Genomic DNA, 20,489 nt, shown 5'->3' with positions numbered 1-20,489 from the left:
CAATGGGGACCGGAATCCGGAATTAAAAATGCTTGTGGAGGGGATGGGGGGGGAGAGCGAGCGAGGCATACTCACCGAGGTGCTGTCATGGTGGCACACTCATTCCGGGTCAGCTTTTCCCTTTCGGAGTCGACAATTCAATATTCACTACTTTGGCCGCCCACCGGCGCGTGTAATTGGTTGCAGTTAAATGTGCCCCCACCCTGAGCGTGTCAGCTGAATGCAACCAATCACAGGCGCCAGGACAGCCGGTAGGCGGGGAAAGCAATGTATCCCTCGCAAGTGTGTCTCCGGCTTTTTTTGTTTTTATTTAAATAAATAATTTAAAAAAAAAAACGACGTGCGGTTCCCCCTAATTTTCATCCCCAGCCATGATAATGCCGGCTGGGGGCTGGTATTCTCAGCCTACAGCCGCCCGGTATTGCTGCATCTATTAGATGTGACAATCCCGGTGTGATACCAGCTCTTCCCGGTGGTCTGATGCGGTGCCAATCGGAGTAATAAGGGGTTAATAGCAGCGCACAGCTGCTACTAAGCCCTAGGTTGTGATGGCACAGGCGTCTATGAGATACCTGCATCACAAAACAATCTAATATACTTTGAATTTATTTTAGGAGGCATCACCCCATCTGCTTTATGTATGTCTTGTCATTTGTTTTAGATTGTTATACTTGTCCCCGTCATTCATTGGTAAATTTGCCTCAAGAAGATTCCTCTGTGCTCCGAAATCTTACAAATGTATAATTATATATATAGTTAGCCAATATATGTATCACTCCTAGACTATGTTTGACTTTTTGGCTTGCAAGTATTTGCATGTATATTTTTGTCTAACACTTTATCACTATAGAAAATTTTATTGTGCATTGAAAAAGACTAAAGGCCGCTTTACACGCTGCGACATCACTTAAGCGATCTCGTTGGGGTCACGGAATTTGTGACGCACATCCGGCCGCTTTAGCGATGTCACTGCGTGTGACACCTATGAGCGATTTTGAATCGTCGCAAAAACCTTCAAAATTGCTCATCGGTGACATTCTTGATTATCGCTGCTGCAGCTAGCGATGTAGTTCCTCGTTGCTGCGGCAGCACACATCACTCACCTTACCTACGGCCGCCGGCAATAAGGAAGGAAGGAGGTGGGCGGCATGTTACGTCCCGCTCATCTCCGCCCCTCCACTTCTATTGGGCGGCGGTTCAGTGACGCTGCTGTGACGTCGCTGTGACACTGAACGAACCGCCCCCTTAGAAAGGAGGCGGTTCGCCTGTCACAGCGACGTCGCTAGGCAGGTAAGTAGTGTGACGGGTGTTAGCGATGTTGTGCGCCACAGGCAGCGATTTGCCCGTGTCACACAACTGATGGGGGTGGGTACACACGCTAGCGAGATCGGTCACAATATCTTAGCGTGTAAAGCAGCCTTAAGGCTAACATGTCCTGTAGCTATCCTTTAGAATGGATCCATTGGGAAATTGATGTCTGCTGGATCTGTTTTTTTAGCATAGGAGTCTATGGAAAATTGATCCATTAAGAGTTTTCTATTTAGCCATCCGTTGTACTTACATTTGTAATGGATCCATTGTTTTCCTAATGGAATGGATCCGTTACAAATGGAAGATATATAGCAATCCATTAACGGATCCATTGTCCATAGACTCCACATTTAAAAATGGATCTGTCCGACATCCGTTATTTCACAATGGACAAACAAGTTGTGTTTGCACAACTCTTTCGCAAACGGATCTCTAACGGATCCATAATAATGGATGATTACAGGACATGTGAACCCAACCTAACAGTAATCTTAAGGCTACTTTACACGCTGCGATATCGGTCCCGATATCGCTAGCGTGGGTACCCGCCCCCATCTGTTGTGCGACACGGGCAAATCGCTGCCCGTGCCGCACAACATCGCGCAGACCCGTCACACATACTTACCTGCCCGGCGACGTCGCTGTGACCGGCAAACTGCCTCCTTTCTAAGGGGGCGGTCCGTGCGGCGTCACAGCGACGTCACTGAGCTGCCGCCCAATAGAAGCAGAGGGGCGGAGATAAGTGGCCGGAACATCCCGCCCACCTCCTTCTTTCCTCATAGCGGCCGGGAGGCAGGTAAGGAGAGGTTCCTCGTTCCTGCGGCGTCACACATAGCGATGTGTGCTGCCGCAGGAGCGACGAACTACATCGTTACTGCTGCAGTAACGATAATCGAGAATGGACCCCCATGTCACCGATGAGCGATTTTGCACGTTTTTGCAACAATGCAAAATCGCAATGTCACATGCAGCAACATCGCTAATGCGGCCGGATGTGCGTCACAAATTCCGTGACCCGAACGACTCCGCATTAGCGATGTCGCAACGTGTAAAGCCCCCTTTAGAGTGCTTTAGAAACAAAATAGATACTGCGAAAAAAAATGTATTTTGAGCTAAAAATCCTTGTTTATTCTATCACCCTATGGTATACCACTAAAGCATAATGTTACCTGATTCAATCTCCCATACATATACGGAGCCATCTTCACAGCCAACAACTAAAACTTCTTCCACTGAATGCCATTTCAGAGACTTTACTGGAAACAGATGTTTTCTAGCATGGAAGAAGCACGCTCTCTCCTGAAGGCTCAGAAGCGCCACTGAATTATCACTACATATACAATATATGCTCTGGAACAATTTTACCTGTCAATGGAAAAGAAAAATATAATGACAGAGTATGAACAGGTCATCAACAGTTATTTTCAAAACTTCAGTTCAGTAGGTGGCAGAATTGTAACGAAATTCATTGAATTACTTACTACTTAGATACCATGGTGGCTTATTAAAGGGAACTTGTCCACAAACAGCATGAATCAGAGCCTGGCTGCATTTCAGAGAAAACGTAGTTTAAAAAGTTGGTCAAGGACATTTTGTATGAAGTGATGAGCTGAAACTCTTCCAAACTAATGTGCGGGACTAATTAGCAATTACTGGAAACGTTTAGATGCATTAGTTATTGGTAGAGATGAGCGAACCGGTCCCGGTTCGGCTCGAGGCCGGTTCGCCGAACGGGGGTCCCGTTCGAGTTCGGCTCGTCGAACGTTCGACGAACCGAACTCGAACGTATAGGCTATAATGAGAGGCAATCACAAACACATAAAAATGCATTATAAATGTACACAAACAGTTAATAAACATTGCCATAACACTTACCGGTCCCCGCGATCCCTTCTGCACTCTGTCTCCTGCCGCTATTCCATCCGATGATCGCTTAATCCTCCCGGTGACCTGCACTGCCAGCAGAGATGCAGGACCTATCGTGACGTCAAAATAGCCATGTGACCAGTCACGTGGCTATTATCTCATTGGCTACAGACTGGTCACATGACTATGACACGTCATGTAGGACCTGCGAGTGCATCTCTCCGGTACACGGTGCACATATGTGTATCGCCGTGTACCGGCGACATGCTCTAGCACACGGTCGACTCCCCGTTCCGTTAGGAACCGGCTGACACAGAGAGCACCGTTGCTATGGTAATGCGTCTGTCAGCGTTACCGCTGTTACCGCTGACAGCCAGCACTGATCACTCACGGAGTGAAGGCTGCACGCTGCTGCACGATTGTAGTGAGGATTGTAGTGAGGATGAGGTTCCCCAGCCCCAAGTGATGAGCTGGTGAATCTCATCCTTCCTCACTACAATCGTCACTACTACTACACTAGAAAGAAAGAAGACAGAAGAGCAGGATCGTGGAGGGGTGACATGGGGTAATAAAGATGGAGTCTCTAATGTGTCTGTGTATTTATTTCTATTAAAGTATTTTTTCTCTGTGTGGTGTCTTTTTTTTAACCCTTTATTGGAGATTCGTAATGGCCGGGTAAAACGTGCCTGACATTAAGAATCTCTGGCTTAATACTGGCTAGTAAAACAAAGCCAGTATTAACTCATGATTACCCAACAAGCCACCCGGCTCCAGGGCTGTTGTAAGAGTTGGATACAGCGCCAGATGATGGCGCTTCTATGAGAGCGCCATTTTCTGGGGCGGCTGCGGACTGCAATTCGCAGCAGAGGCGCCCAGAAACCTCGGGCTAACCTGTGCTGCGGATTCCAATCCCCAGCTGCCTAGTTGTACCCGGCTGGACACAAAAATGGGGCAAAGCCCACGTCATTTGTTTTTTAATTATTTCATGAAATAAGTGAAATATTTAAAAAAAACGGGCTTCCCTATATTTTTGGTTCCCAGCCGGGTACAAATAGGCAACTGGGGGTTGGAGGCAGCCCGTGGCTGCCTGCTGTACCTGGCTAGCATACAAAAATATGGCGAAGCCCACGTCATTTTTTTGGTGGGCAAAAAAATTCTGCATACAGTCCTGGATGGAGTATGCTGAGCCTTGTAGTTCTGCAGCTGCTGTCTGCTCTTCTCCATACAGATAGACAGCAGCTGCAGAACTACAAGGCTCAGCATACTCCATCCAGGACTGTATGCAGAAGTTTTTTGCCCCCTGAAAAAATTATGTGGGCTTCGCCATATTTTTGTATGCTAGCCAGGTACAGCAGGCAGGTACGGCTGCCCCCAACCCCCAGTTGCCTATTTGTACCCGACTGGGAGCCAAAAATAAAGGGAAGACCTTTTTTTATTATTTCATGAATTTCATGAAATAATTAGAAAACAAATGACGTAGGCTTCGCCCCATTTTTGTGTCCAGCCAGGTACAACTAGGCAGCTGATTGGAATCCGCAGCACAGGTTGGCCTGAGCTTTCTGGGCCCCACTGCTGCGAATTGCAGTCTGCAGCTGCCTCAGAAAATGGCATTTTCATAGAAGCGCCATATTCTGGCGCTGTATCCAACTCTTCCAGCACCTGCCTGCTATACCTGGCTAGCATACAAAAATATGGCGAAGCTCACGTCCTTTTTTTGTAGTTTTTTGGCAAAAAAAAGAAAAAATGCTTCCCTGGATTTTCCATTGCCAGTGAAGGTAACACCAAGCAGTGGGGGTTAGCAGCCAGTAGCTGCTTGGATTACCCTTAGCTAGCAATACAAAAAATGCAGCGGGAGCCCATATATATTTTTTTTAATTATTTATATAAATAACTAAAAATAAAATGGGCTTCCCTGTATTTTGATTGCTGGACATCACAGTGCTGTAAAAATAAATCTTTAAAAAAATGACGTAGCGCTCCGCGGTATTTTATATTCTCAGCGCAGATAAAGCAGACAGCTATGGGTTGCCACCCCCATCTGCCTGCCGTTACCTTGGTTGGCAATCAAAATACAGGGAAGCCCATTAATTTTTTCTATTTAAAAAATAGTTAAAAAAAAAAATGACGTTGGGTCCCCCCATTTTTGATAGCCAGCTAGGGTAAAGCAGACGGCTGTAGCCTGAAAACCACAGCTGGCAGCTTTACCGTGGTTGGGGATCCAATGTGGAGGTCCCCTCAGGCTCTTTTTTAAAATTATTGTATAAATATTAATAATTACACAATAAAAGTAGGGTCCCCCCCAAATTGGATCACCAGCCAAGGTAAAGCGGACAGCTGTGGTCTGGTATTCTCAGGGTGGGAAGGTCCATAGTTATTGGGCCTTCACAGCCTAAAAATAGCAGGCCGCAGGCACCCCAGACGTGGCGCATCCACTAGATGCGCCAATCCTGGCGCTTCACCCCAGCTCATCCCGTGCCCTGGTGCAGTGGCAAACGGGGTAATAAATCGGGTTGATACTAGCTGTAAAGTAACCTGAGATCAAGCCCAGCAGTTTGTGATGTCATGGCGTCTATTAGATACTCAACATCATAAACTGTCAGTACTAACAAAAAAAAAAAAAAAATCGACAAAAGAAATTTATTTGAAAAAACAGTCCCCAAAACATTTCCTCTTTCACCAATTTATTGTAAGAAAAAAAATAAAGGGGTCCCACGACGACTCTGGACCGTCTAGAATATGGGGGGGAGACACTCAGGGAACGTATCCCCCATTTTCTAGGAGTGCGGACCCTTCATGTGAGGAGTGTGGGTGCAATGAATCTGCACTCACTCTTCTCGGGTCCACAGCAGCAGAGTCCATGTCGTAATGGTTGCTACCAAAGCTGCAATGCCCTGCTCATGAGGTAAGGACATGCCTAATCAGGAGAACTACTGTAGAGGAAGCTCTGCTCACTGGTATATAGGTGCTCAGAGGTAATAATAGATAAAATTAGTGAGTAACCTCGGCACTCTAAATCTCCCAGACTAAGTCAGTAAGTCACAACGGATAGTAATGCAAAATCACTCTTTATTGGTCCGTATTAAGAAAAAAAAATTTTCATTAGCATATATGTTTTTGTCCAAAACAAGTTACAAATGACGTTTCGGCCTGAGCCTTCGTCAGATTGGACTTATCTGCATGTAATTATGAAAAATGACAATAATCAGTATCACATAAGAGTGAGAGAACAATAACAAACTCGAACAATGTAGAGGTACAATTGGGATGCAGCAAAAAAATTGCAACACAGCAAGAAATGAAACACATGATACAAATGTCATAATACAGTACAAGGACAATATAGTAATGACAAATATGGGGTCAGAGTAGGCTTAGACAGCTCTGGTACGAAAGAGATGTCAATCATAAAGTAACATGTGCAGTAGGTGTAGAGCTACAGTGTGCATGGCAGAGCTAATGGGTAGACCGACCATAGAAAAAGAACGGAGAAAAAGAACGGAGAAAAAGTGGAGAAAAAAGTGGAGAATAAGTGGAGAATAAGTGGAGAAAAAGTGGAGAAAAAGTGGAGAAAAAGTGGAGAAAAAGTGGAGAAAAAGTGGAGAAAAAAATGGAGAAAAAGTGGAGAAAAAGTGGAGAAAAAGTGGAGAAAAAGTGGAGAAAAAGTGGAGAAAAAGTGGAGAAAAAGTGGAGAAAAAAATGGAGAAAAAGTGGAGAAAAAGGGGAGAAAAAGTGGAGAAAAAGTGGAGAAAAAGTGGAGAAAAAGTGGAGAAAAAGTGGAGAATAAGTGGAGAATAAGTGGAGAATAAGTGGAGAATAAGTGGAGAAAAAGTGGAGAAAAAGTGGAGAAAAAAGTGGAGAAAAAGTGGAGAACAAGTGGAGAAAAAGTGGAGAAAAAGTGGAGAAAAAGTGGAGAAAAAGTGGAGAAAAAGTGGAAAAAAAATGGAGAAAAAGTGGAGAAAAAGTGGAGAAAAAGTGGAGAAAAAAATGGAGAAAAAGTGGAGAAAAAGTGGAGAAAAAGTGGAGAAAAAGTGGAAAAAAAAATGGAGAAAAAGTGGAGAAAAAGTGGAGAAAAAGTAGAGAAAAAGTGGAGAAAAAGTGGAGAAAAAGTGGAGCACCCTTTGGTGCCTTTCATGTGGCACTAAGGGGTGCTTAGCTTTGTATTTAGCCAAAAAAATGAAAAAAAAAATGACGTAGGGTTCCCCCTAGTTTTGTAGCCAGCTAGGGTAAAGCAGACGGCTGCAGCCTGCAGACCACAGCTGGCAACCTCACCTTGGCTGGTAATCCAAAACTGAGGGCACCCCACGCTGTTATTTTAAATTAAATAAATAATTTAAAAAAATAACACGTAGGGGTCCCCCAAAATTGGATCACCAGCCAAGGTAAAGCAGACAGCTGGGGCCTGATATTCTCAGACTAGGGAGGTCCATGGTTATTGGACTCTCCCCAGCCTAAAAATAGCAGGCCGCAGCCGCCCCAGAAGTGGCGCATACATTAGATGCGCATATTCTGGTGCTTCGCCCCAGCTCATCCCGCGCCCTGGTGCGGTGGCAAACGGGGTAATATATGGGGTTAATACCAGATGTGTAATGTCACCTGGCATCAAGCCCTGGGGTTGGTGAGGTCAGGCGTCTATCAGATACCCGACATCACCAACCCAGTCAGTAATAAAAAAAAATAGACGACAAACACATTTTTATTTGAAAAAACACTCCCCAAAACATTCCCTCTTTAACCAATTTATTAGAATGAAAAACAAATCCAGGTCTGGTGTAATCCAAGGGGTTGCCATGACGATCCACACTGTCCCAGTCAATGAAGAGCAGGATGTTCCCCATTGGCTGGGAGAGCAATGCAGTGACCTGAGCCAACATCAATGGGTCAGCCCAGGTCACTGCAGGGCATGACAAGTGCTGCTGTCAGGAGCGAGGTACATTACCTGCGCTGATCTCCAGCACTGCTGACAGCCCCTGTCACTGAGCTCAATGACCGGCTTCACACCAAGTATCGCGAGAGGTCCGTGACGTCACCGCTAGTCAGTCTCGGGTCGGAAGCGAGAGGTGATGTGACAAGCGGCGGCCATGGAGGACAGTGACAGCGCTGAGGTCGGGATGGCGGGACTTCATCACCGCAGGTAAGCCGAGCGGGACGGGGGGGTGCGTGTGTGTGTGTGTGTGTGTGTATGTATGTGTACATGCCGCGGGCAGGAGGGGGCGGAGCGAGCTGAGCGGGGAAGTGTGGGCTTCCTGCACGTAACTAAGATAAACATCGGGTTACTAACCAAAGCGCTTTGCTTGGATACCCGATGTTTATCTTGGTTACCAGCTTCTGGCAGGCTGCCAGCGATGGCTCCTGCACACTGTAGCTGTAAAAAGCCCTGCTTTTTGCTGCCAGAACCGTTCTCGAACATATCTAGAACTATCGAGCTTTTGCAAAAAGCTCGAGTTCTAGTTCGATCTCGAACAGTCCCCAAAATCACTCGAGCCCCGAACTGGAGAACCTCGAACCACGAACCGCGCTCAACTCTAGTTATTGGTACACCAGGTACTGAAAGCAAAGGTTCACATACTTTTGCCATTCACAGATATGTTGTTACGAATCAGCGGCGCCGTAGCCGCAAGCAGCCTGCTATGGTTCCTGCTACGCCCAGGCGCCGGCAGCCATTTTTGGCCATGCCTCGGGTCATCCAGCTGGCTGCTTCTACTGAGTATGCTCAGGCTGATAGTCTGATTTCCGAGGCTAAAGGGGGCTTTACACGCTACGACATCGCTAATGCGAACTCGTTGGGGTCACGGAATTGGTGAGGCACATCCGGCCGCATTAGCGATGCCGTTGCGTGTGACACTGATGTGCGATTTTGCATCGTTGCAAAAACGTGCAAAATCGCTCATCGGTGACATGGGGGTCCATTCTCAAAAAACGTTACTGCAGCAGTAACTAGGTTGTTCCTCGTTCCTGCGGCAGCACACATCGCTCCGTGTGACGCCACAGGAACGAGGAAGCTCTCCTTACCTGCCTCCTGGCCGCTATGCGGAAGGAAGGAGGTGGGCGTGATGTTACGTCCCGCTCAGCTCCGCCCCTCCGCTGCTATTGGGCGGCCGCTCAGAGACGTCGCTGTGAAGCCGCATGGACTGCCCCCTTTGAAAGGAAGCGGTTCGCCGGTCACAGCGACGTCGCCGGGCAGGTATGTATGTGTGACGGGTCTGGGCGATGTTGTGCGGCACGGGCAGCGATTTGCCCGTGTCGCACAACAGATGGGGGCGGGTACCCAAGCTGCCGATATCGGGACCAATATCGCAGCGTGTATAGCCCGCTTAAGTCGGTTATTCAGGCTACTGAGCATGCTCAGGCACTTAGTGCACTGGAAGCTAAGACTGGTTAGGACTTCACTGGGCATGTCCATGAGGTGGCAGGGCTTGATAGGCAAGAGAGCATAAGGTGTCCTGATGATGTGGCTACTCCGGACTGGCTTGCGGAGGCCCGTCCCTATGACCTGGCACCCCCCCTTTGGTGGTCAGATGATGACTGGTGAAGTGTTTGGGGTGGTGCTGCCATTGTGTCATCAGGGAAGTTGCGGTTCCAGATAGGCCGCTGGTGAAGTCACTGATGATGTGGCACTCCGCAATTGGCCCCTGGAGGCATCATTGTGGCTCACCCTGGGCTTGGGGCGGACCCTAGGTGATAAAAGGGGCTGGAGACAGCATTGAGGTGCACAGTCTTCTCATATGCCCTGTGATAGCACACCTCCACCATGTGTAGAGCCCATTGCGGCTACAGCCTTATTAGGTCTGGAAGCAGTAGGCAGGAATAGGGGTCCAGTGCTTGTCACGCCAAGACACCCGTGGCTCAGCACAATAGGGTCACGTGCCAGGCTTCCTCCTCCTACCATCCAGGTCTGCATAGGCAATCCAGTGGAGTTAACTGGGCTGCGGCGCCACCTGTCCATCAGTGTGCCTCCTACGCACATGGACAGCATACCCCAGGACCCCTGTGGCTTTAACCGGGGAGTTCCTGGTCTGGGTGTGTGGACCCTGTGGCGTGAACACAATTCACAGTCTCCTGATCCAAGTGCTATTTAACTTGGATCAGGCTCCTATTATTTCTGAGCCAACCAGCTCTGTATTCTCCGCCTAACCTTCGGGTTGCCAGCAGCTCCTTTGTCATCTGGAGCACAGTTGACCCCGACTGGTGATTGGAATATACACCAATCTGCCAGTCCCCCATAACATATGCGATATTGGATCTTTTTATTCAATTAAAAAAAAAAACAAAATTTACTATTTTTATCACATTTGTTTGATTTGGTTCTTTTTATCCACTTTTAGGCATTGATCAAAAATTTGATATAGTTTTAGGCCAAATTTATGCGGAAATATGCAAAATTCTCTATGGTTCACAAAGTATTAAGCACCAATGTACGGTCTTGGCTCTACTGTAAACAGGCTTCTACTACTACATCTACCCACTAATACTAAATACCTTTTTTTCTTTATAGATTAAATGTGTGTATGTATGCATGTAATGTAGTATGAGTGCATTAATATACTCAGCTACTGCCATTCTTCTCTTCCTGTCAGCGACATCACAGCCTCTGCAGACTGGCCAGATCACTGTCACACCAGCACAAACTTCGCCGACTGTCATGGCAGCATTGGGCTATATTCAGATTGCAGATTCTGACACTCTACCCGATGGTCTCACTTGTGTCTGGGATCAACACAGACAGACTTGAGCATCAACCTGCTGTGTGCTCATTCATAGGCAGGCTAGCAAGAGTTAATTTCTGCTAGTCTGCTTGCTCCTTTAATCACATGTTGTGGGGAGATCCATTACATCTGCTCCCCTACTATTTATGTTGGTGTCGCGGGCGGGGAGGACGCCGCCGCTGCTGCGCTCGCTAACGCTCGGGTCCGGCACTGCTGCGGCTGCTGCTCAGTGGCTCGAGCGGTGGGCCAGATCTGGGGATTCGAGCGGTGCTCCTTGCCCGTGAGTGAAAAGGGTGGTTGGTTTGGGGGATTTAGTCTGTGACGCCACCCACGGGTCGTGGTGAAGATGGGCACCACCGCTGCTGGTGACGGGGATCCCGGGAGCAATGGTAGGGAGCGGCTGAGATGTTGTTTTCCCCCTCCGTGGGTAGGGGTCGGTGGTCCCGGGGCCCGGTGATGTGACAGGGAGGCTGGGTTGGTGAGGTGCAGGGTTGCAGGGACAGCGCGGCGTGGTGCCGGATGGCACGGGTGTACTCACTCCGTAAGAGATGCACAAAGTCCTCGGTAAACCAAACGGCTGGATGGACGGGTCCCGCAGCCAGCTGCAGTGTCTCTCCCCGGACAGGTGATGGCGGCTGTCTTTCCCTGCACCTTGATGTACTTGTTTGACTACTATGGATCCCCAACGGTAGTCTGCTCCCCGATGTATGGATGCCGGAGGAGCCCGTTTGCCCGCAAGCGCTGGCCCTTGGGTCTCTTGCCTTAGGCGGTAGCTATATACCCTCACGGTGTGGGCGGTTGCCTTCTATCGGGTCTTTGGCGGTTAGGAAACCCCTGGGGTTCCAGTCACACTCGGATTTGACTATTGTCGGTGGCTCCAAGCCTGGTCGGGGTCCGATGGCTCTGCCTGTGTGTGCTGGCTTCACTTCGCTCCCCGGTCGGTACCGGCGGGCCAATGCGCGACCCCGGTCCTACGGTTCCGCATTGCTTCACCACTCCTGCAGACTGCCACTGTCACGCTCCCCGGGTCCCCTGCTCTGCTCCCCGGCTCACCTGCCATGCACCCCGGCTTCCCTGCGTCGCTTCCCGGTTCTTCTGTCCGGTCTCCGACGCTCCCCGGTCTCCAGCCTCCATTGCCTGCGGTTCCCAGGCGTCCTGGTCCCCGCTCCCGGTGCCCGTCGGCTTCTCAGCCCCAGCCCGGCTCTGCTGCTTCCTCCTCACCGCTCCCTGCCCTGGCTTCTGGCACCCGGGCCTTGTGCATGCGCGTTAGGGCGCGCGCGCGGTCATTCAAACTACTACACTACTCTGACACTTTTCCCGCCTCCAAGCTTGTGAACTCCTTGGTGGGTGGGGCCAACCGCTTGGCTCCGCCCCACCTGGTGTGAACATCAGACACTGGAGGGAGGCAACAAGGGTTTTGTGTTTGGCTGGTGTCACTGTCTAATGGGGTGGGGGTGTTTGAGTGTTATCTGTGACGACCTGGCTAATCCAGGGCGCCACACTGGTAACATCCTTCTACCCATTCCAGTTATAGTTTATTTTATGTTTGCCTGTGAGGTGTGGTTTCCCAGACTCTTTGCTGAAAGTTGTGCTTAAATTTTGCTTATTGCTTGGAGGAATGGAGTTTACCCCTGTTGTTTTATACTTCCTTCCTGTTCCTGTTTTTCCTCCTGAATCTCTTTTTGTCTTTAACTCTGCGTATGCATGCTGTATGATAGAGCGGTGGGCCAGATCTGGGGATTCGAGCGGTGCTCCTCGCCCGTGAGTGAAAAGGGTAGTTGGTTTGGGGGATTTAGTCCGTGAGTTCGGCCCAGTGGATCCACCTCCTGGGTCTGCCCGTCCACCTGGCCCTAACAGTAAGAACAGGCCATGGATCCCGCTGAAGCACTAGCAGCCCTGCAGGAGGAACTCACACGCCAGCGTGAGACTCAGACCCGCATGCTGAACTTTATGTCTTCTGTGGACGCCCGCCTGAACACGCTACAAGGGTCGGTTACATCTTCAGCAGCTCGGGCTTCCACTAGTCAATCCACGGCTCCAGCTCCCATGGCAGCCTCCTCGGATGCTTCCAGGCTTCGTTTGGCCTCACCACCCCGGTACGCCAGAGATCCCAAGACCTGCAGGGGATTCATAAACCAATGCTCCCTCCATTTCACGCAGCTGCCGCATTTGTTTGCCTCCGATCAAGCCAAGGTCGCGTTCATCATGTCCCATCTAGAGGGTGAGGCACTGGCGTGGATGAACCCCTTGTGGGAAAAGGAGGATCCTGTGACCACTAACATCCAGGAGTTCCTCCAGGCATTTCGTGGCACCTTTGACGAGCCTGGACGCGCCTCCGCGTCTGCCTCATCTCTTCTCCGGTTACGTCAGGGGACTCTGACGGTGGGTCAATACGCCATCCGTTTTCGCACCTTGGCTTCGGAACTCGGGTGGAACAACGAGGCTCTAACCGCGGCCTTCTGGGAAGGACTCTCGGGTCGAATTAAAGATGAGCTGGCTGGTCGTGACGCACCGTCCACCCTGGATGCCCTGATTACCCTAGCGACTCGAGTGGACATTCGCTTTCAGGAGCGATCCAAAGAGGTGTCCCGTGAGAGACGTCCGGTACGGCATTCCTCTCCTCCGCAGAAGCCCGCCGTACTTCAGTCAACGGCATCTGGTGTCTCCATCCACGAGCCCATGCAGATCGACCGTGTGCGGCAGTCTGAACAACGCCGAGCAGAGCGGCTCGCCAAGGGCCTCTGCTTCTACTGCGGAGAGGGCACACACCTACTACGCTCCTGTCCAGAAAGGCCGGGAAACTCCAAAGCCTAGGGTTGGTAGGAGAGGCCACCCTAGGTGCTGGGACTCTCTCAGACCCGGTTACCTGGACTGTGCAAGTGACAACGGGAGAGACGCGGTTCACGGCTGAGGCGTACCTCGATTCTGGGGCAGCAGGCAATTTCATCCAGCAGGCCACGGTGGACAAGTACCAGGTGCCTGTTACTCCACTCGACAAACCCCTCGTGATTGCCTCTGTGGATGGGAGACCCCTCTCTGACACCATCTCCTGGATCACCAGGCCGGTCGAACTGCGTATCGGTGCCCTGCACACCGAGAACATCGCTCTCTACGTCCTTCCACACATGTCCCATCAAATCCTGCTGGGACTTCCCTGGTTACGGACACACGAACCCTCAGTCAGCTGGGGCACTGGTGAAATCACCCGATGGGGCTCTTCTTGCCATGAGAACTGTCTGAAGACCATTCAACCCATCCGACGGCCTCCGGTTCCAGAGTCCCTACCGGGACTGCCCTCGGCCTATTGGTCCTTCGCGGATGTCTTCGACAAAAAGGAATCAGAGGTACTTCCGCCACATCGTCCTTACGATTGTGCCATCGACCTGCTCCCGGGAACTACACCACCTCGAGGACGGATATATCCGCTGTCTCCAGCCGAAACAAGGGCCATGTCTACTTACATCACAGAGAGCCTGGCAAGGGGATTCATTCGGAGATCCTCCTCTCCTGCTGGAGCAGGCTTCTTCTTCGTCAAGAAGAAAGAGGGCGACCTACGCCCATGCATAGACTACCGGGGATTAAACCAAATCACCGTGAAAAACAAGTACCCTCTGCCGCTCATCCCCGAATTGTTTGATCGGCTTAGAGGAGCTCGTGTGTTCACCAAGTTGGATCTTCGGGGTGCCTACAACCTGGTCCGCATCCGCTCTGGGGACGAATGGAAGACCGCAATCAATACTCGCGATGGGCACTATGAATACTGTGTGATGCCCTTCGGCCTGTGTAACGCACCAGCAGTCTTTCAGGAATTGGTGAAAGACGTGTTCCGGGACCTTCTTTACATCTGTGTGGTGGTGTATCTTGATGACATCCTGGTCTTTTCTCCAGACCTCCAGACCCACAGAGAGAACGTGCAGCTGGTACTACGACGACTGAGGGAGAATCGTCTGTACGAGAAGTGTGTCTTCGAGCAGTCTTCTCTTCCCTTCCTGGGTTACGTTATCTCCGATACCGGACTGCAGATGGATCCGAAGAAGGTCTCTTCCATTCTCAACTGGCCTCCTCCTTCTGGACTAAAGGCAATCCAACGCTTTCTGGGATTCGCCAACTATTACCGCCAGTTCATCCCTCACTTCTCTGCTCTGACTGCTCCTCTCTCCGCCTTGACCAAGAAGGGGGCTAATCCAAAGGACTGGTCACCTGCGGCCGACGCCGCGTTTGGCTCTCTGAAGCGGGCATTTGCCTCCTCTCCTGTGCTCCACCGTCCGGAGTTAAACCGACAGTTCACTTTGGAGGTGGATGCCTCCTCCTCGGGAGCCGAAGCAGTGCTCATGCACAAGTCCTCCTCCGGGAAGATGGTGACTTGCGGTTTCTTCTCCAAGAGCTTCTCAGCGCCTGAACGCAACTACACCATCGGTGACTGAGAACTATTGGCAGTCAAACTGGCTCTGGAGGAATGGCGCTACCTTCTGGAAGGAGCAGTGTACCCAGTTATTATTTACACGGACCACAAGAACCTGGAATACCTGCGGTCTGCTCAGCGACTGAACCCACGGCAAGCCAGGTGGTCCTTGTTCTTTGCCAGATTTGATTTCCAGCTCCATTTCCGACCCGCGGACAAGAATGTACGCGCAGATGCCTTGTCCAGATCATTCATGCCCATGGAGCAGGAGGAGGAGACACCCCAGCCCATCATCTGCCCTAGTAAGATCATTCCGGTGACTCCTGTCACTCTGGCCCAAATACCGCCCGGGAAGACCTATGTCTCTGAGACTGACAGGCAAAAAGTGTTACACTGGGGCCATGCCTCGAAAATAGCCGGTCATGCTGGTCAGAAGAGAACATGGAGTACCATTGTACGTCATTACTGGTGGCCATCCCTTCGCAAGGACGTCGCTTCTTTTGTCTCAGCCTGCTCCTCTTGTGCCAGGAATAAGACGCCCAAACATCTGCCATATGGCCGTCTTCTGCCTCTGCCTATACCCTCAGTACCGTGGCAACACATTGCTATGGACTTTATTACGGACTTGCCATTGTCCTCCGGACACACAGTCATATGGGTCGTGGTGGATCGGTTCTCTAAAATGGCTCATTTCGTCCCTATGGCTGGACTGCCCTCTGCCCAGGAACTCGCTGACGCCTATGTACAACACATCTTCCGGTTGCATGGCTTTCCATCCCACATTGTGTCCGACAGAGGAACTCAGTTCACCTCCCGCTTCTGGAGGGCTCTCTGCAAACATCTGGGAGGGACTCTGGACTTTTCTTCAGCCTACCATCCTCAGTCGAACGGCCAAGTGGAACGGGTCAATCAGATCTTGACCTCCTTCTTACGTCACTACGTCAACGCCCATCATGACGACTGGTCCACGCTTCTTCCTTGGGCTGAATTCTCCCATAACCACCACGTCAGTGAGTCCTCCTCCAGCTCTCCCTTCCATGTCGTTTACGGACTTCAGCCTTCCGTCCCATTGCCTGTATCCGCTTCCTCGGATGTCCCTGCTGCTGATGCTGTAGCCCGTGACTTTGCAACCATTTGGGACTCTGTTAAGGCATCCCTTGGACATGCTTCCCTGCGGATGAAGAGACACGCAGACAAGGGGCGTCTGGACCCTCCGTGTTTCTCTCCAGGAGATCTCGTCTGGCTTGCTTCCAAGTACGTCCGATTGAAGCTACCATCCTACAAGCTGGGACCTCGCTACATCGGGCCGTTTAAAGTCCTCAGCAAGATCAATGAGGTCTCCTACAAGCTGCAGCTCCCGGCCACGATGAGGATACCCAACTCCTTCCACGTCTCCCTGCTCAAGCCGGTTGTCCTTGGTCCCTTCTCCGCTGCTGCCAGTTCGGCTCCTCCTCCTATTGCCGATGACGACATCTATGCGGTAAGGGATATCGTGGCCATGAAACTGTACGGGGCCGACAGTTCTTCCTGGTGGACTGGGCTGGCTATGGTCCTGAGGATAGGTCCTGGGAGCCCCGGGAGAATGTGGGTACTCCCCTGATACGTGCCTTCCTGTCCCGATTGCGGGGAGGGGGGCGTGGGGGGGGTACTGTCACGCTCCCCGGGTCCCCTGCTCTGCTCCCCGGCTCACCTGCCATGCTCCCCGGCTTCCCTGCGTCGCTTCCCAGTTCTTCTGTCCGGTCTCCGACGCTCCCCGGTCTCCAGCCTCCATTGCCTGCGGTTCCCAGGCGTCCTGGTCCCCGCTCCCGGTGCCCGTCGGCTTCTCAGCCCCAGCCCGGCTCTGCTGCTTCCTCCTCACCGCTCCCTGCCCTGGCTTCTGGCACCCGGGCCTTGTGCATGCGCGTTAGGGTGCGCGCGCGGTCATTGACCCATTCTTAAAGGGCCAGTGTCCACTAACAGGAAATTGGGCACACAGGTACAGGGTATAAAGGGGTTAAGTGTCCAAGTGGGCGGGGCCTGTTCTTCGTGTTTCCCAAGCTAGGAGTCAGGTCTCCTTGTGTTCCTGTGAGATACTCACCTCTCTCTCTTCTAGAGCCGATCCTGCCTCACCATCCGGTCCTGCGGAATCTCGAACCCCGAACGCTGTCTATCTGCCATCCTGACAGTCCGTTCCATCTCTGATCCCTGCGGTGACCCGTCTTCTCGCTCCATCAGTTCCGGACTCTGCCTGACAACATCTCGGCTTCCGAACCTGAGCTCCGTCACCCGGACTACCATCAGTGACTCCGTGGTCCCAGGGACTTCTGCATTCTCCTCTTGTACACGGACTGCCCTGCTACCTGTAGTGCTCCAGCTACCGGACCCCTTACCAACATCAAGGAGTTCGGCCCAGTGGATCCACCTCCTGGGTCTGCCCGTCCACCTGGCCCTAACAGCCACCACCGTCTGCCAACCTTGCTGTCAGTGCCTGGGCCACAAACCCAGACACCCAAGTGTTTGCTCCTCTCAATTCAAACTCCTACACTACTCTGACACTTTTCCCGCCTCCAAGCTTGTGAACTCCTTGGTGGGTGGGGCCAACCGCTTGGCTCCGCCCCACCTGGTGTGAACATCAGACACTGGAGGGAGGCAACAAGGGTTTTGTGTTTGGCTGGTGTCACTGTCTAATGGGGTGGGGGTGTTTGAGTGTTATCTGTGACGACCTGGCTAATCCAGGGCGCCACACTGGTAACATCCTTCTACCCATTCCAGTTATAGTTTATTTTATGTTTGCCTGTGAGGTGTGGTTTCCCAGACTCTTTGCTGAAAGTTGTGCTTAAATTTTGCTTATTGCTTGGAGGAATGGAGTTTACCCCTGTTGTTTTATACTTCCTTCCTGTTCCTGTTTTTCCTCCTGAATCTCTTTTTGTCTTTAACTCTGCGTATGCATGCTGTATGATAGAGTTTTGTTTTTCCCTTGTCTGTCTTTATATGTGAGTTTCTACACACTCCTGTGAAAGGGGGAATCAGATCAGGACTGGTCAGGAGCAGGTCCAGGAGGGAGACTCAGGCATCTCCACCATTAGGAGTATTTCTGAAATTAGGGACAGTTAAGGAGCCCCGTTTCTTTTCTATCCCAAAGTCATTGTGACAGTTTTGCTGCTCTTGGCATGACCCAGAAGTGACTTTTACAATGTAAGCCTACAGCGTGTCAGTACAAGGCCCCATAGGATTACATTGTAGACTTCAGTCTCAAGCACAGACTGTAGAATAAACTGGAAAGACTCATTTGCGGCTATGTCACTGACAACAGCAGGATTCTGGCCTCTGGACATCAGAGTGGCGGTAGGTTAGTATACTAATAGACTCTCACTACATTGCATGCACATACACACTTATTTAATCATTAAAAAAGTTAATAGCAGTGCTTCTTTAAAGTTTTTTCTTATTCTAAATTTTTATATGTATTATATTTAGTGTAGTGTGTGTCGATCTACTCACCTTCCACCTCCTTCTCTGGTATCTAGTGCTGTTTTTCTCAGTCACGTCACCGCTCTTCAGACTATTCGGATCACACTGCACTCTGCGTGACCCAGAGGTGGCTTTTAGGATTCATTCACATTTGTGTATAATAAATCGGTCCCATTTTCATCCAGAAAAGTTAGATGAGTGAAATCCATTTGGTATTCCATGTGTCATGAGATTTTTATGTGAGTGTGCGATATTTTTCTTGACTAGCATCCGTATGACATGTATATGCCATCCATATGCATTGCGTTTTATTTTTCTCAACAGATATTATACTGCAATGACCATTTGCAGTGTTCTATGCAACAGAATGGCAATATATCTGTACACATCGAAAGGCATATGGATGGCCTGTGTGCTGTCTGTTTTTTTTTCTTGCACCCATAGACTTGCATTGGCGAGTCTTAGCCATTTTACACAACCATACGGAGCATGCCGCAATTTTTTCCTCAGACCAAAAACAGCTGAGGACAAAAATTGCAGATCGGCACTGCCTCATTGTTTAACATTGGTGCGAGGGCAGTCAGATTTTTTTATCGGCTTGCACTTGGCTTATTTATATGCAGATGTGAGTGAACCCTTACAATGTAAGTCTATAAAGTGTCAGACTGAGGCTCCACAGACTTACATTGTAAGATTGTAAGGCCTGTTTCACACGTCAATGAAAAACACATACATTTTTCACTGACATGTTAAAAACATATAAAATTCACAGAACAGATGGGTTCTCCATGTGCTACCTGTGATCCGTGATCAGTGATAGCACATGGAAATCAGGCAATTATACTCAACTTTCCCAGCTCCTGCTGTCTGTGGTGCTGATCTCTCCCACGATGTTGTGTCCGGCCGCCCCTGTCTCACCTCTACATCTACTTGCAGGTCAGCTGTGCAGTGCATAAATGCATATGCATGAGAGTAATTAGCCGACTTGGAAGCAGCAAAGAGCAGTAGCCGGAGACAGAATTGATGGAGAAGTTGAGTTTAAAATGCTTTTTATTTTCAATGTACGTGTTTTTCTGGTACGTGTTTCACGGATCACACCATAGTGTGGTCTGTGGGACATTAGTGATGCCAGAAAAAAATGGACATGTCTCCGTGCGGAAATCAGGGGCACGCGTGTAAGCCACACGGAGACACGATCAGTGAAAAACCACTGATGTGTGCACAGACCCATTGATTTTAATGGGTCTGTGAATGTCCGTGATTCTGTCACATACGTACCAGAATCACTGACGTCTCAAAGGGACCTAAAAGAGACTTCCAGCTCAGAGCATAGAGTGAGCCAGATAGTCTGAAGAGTGGGGACGTCACTGAGAAGAGGAGCGGAACGGCACCCGACACCGACGCCGGTAAGTATATTAGCACACACATACTACACTACATGCACAATACACAGATATGTTACTTATGGATGCCAAGATTGTAGAAAAGTAAGAGCGGGAAATTCTTATTTGTTGTATTATTTTTAGTATATAATAAAAATCCGTGTTCCTGGACTTGTTATTTCTGGAGCTGATGCTTTTATTTTTTACAAATGGACACTAAAATTTTCAGTACTTTATTTCCAAAATACAAGATGCATTTGTCTACAAAAACACAATATTGTACGATCTCATTGTATATATTGTGTATATATTTTAATATCACAATTATGTATTTAGTTGTTAGGATTGGAAGTAACAGTTCCGTTTTCCTTTGAC

The 20,489-nt window shown here is 49.9% G+C and overlaps 1 protein-coding gene across 1 annotated transcript in view; it reads right to left on the bottom strand.

Annotated features, from left to right (window-relative positions):
- Nucleotides 1–20,489, bottom strand: part of WDR72 (WD repeat domain 72) — a 426,854-nt gene that overhangs the window by 307,089 nt on the left and 99,276 nt on the right. Inside the window, exon 12 of the mRNA XM_075342738.1 lies at nucleotides 2,481–2,676. Coding sequence (XP_075198853.1) covers nucleotides 2,481–2,676 — 196 coding nt within the window. The remainder of the gene's footprint in view (nucleotides 1–2,480; nucleotides 2,677–20,489) is intronic.

This window comes from Anomaloglossus baeobatrachus, chromosome 4 (assembly GCF_048569485.1).
Source record: "Anomaloglossus baeobatrachus isolate aAnoBae1 chromosome 4, aAnoBae1.hap1, whole genome shotgun sequence".
Taxonomy (NCBI): Eukaryota; Metazoa; Chordata; class Amphibia; order Anura; family Aromobatidae; genus Anomaloglossus; species Anomaloglossus baeobatrachus.
The sequence above is the reverse complement of the archived record's forward strand: the minus strand, read 5'-3'. Positions and strand labels throughout refer to the sequence as shown.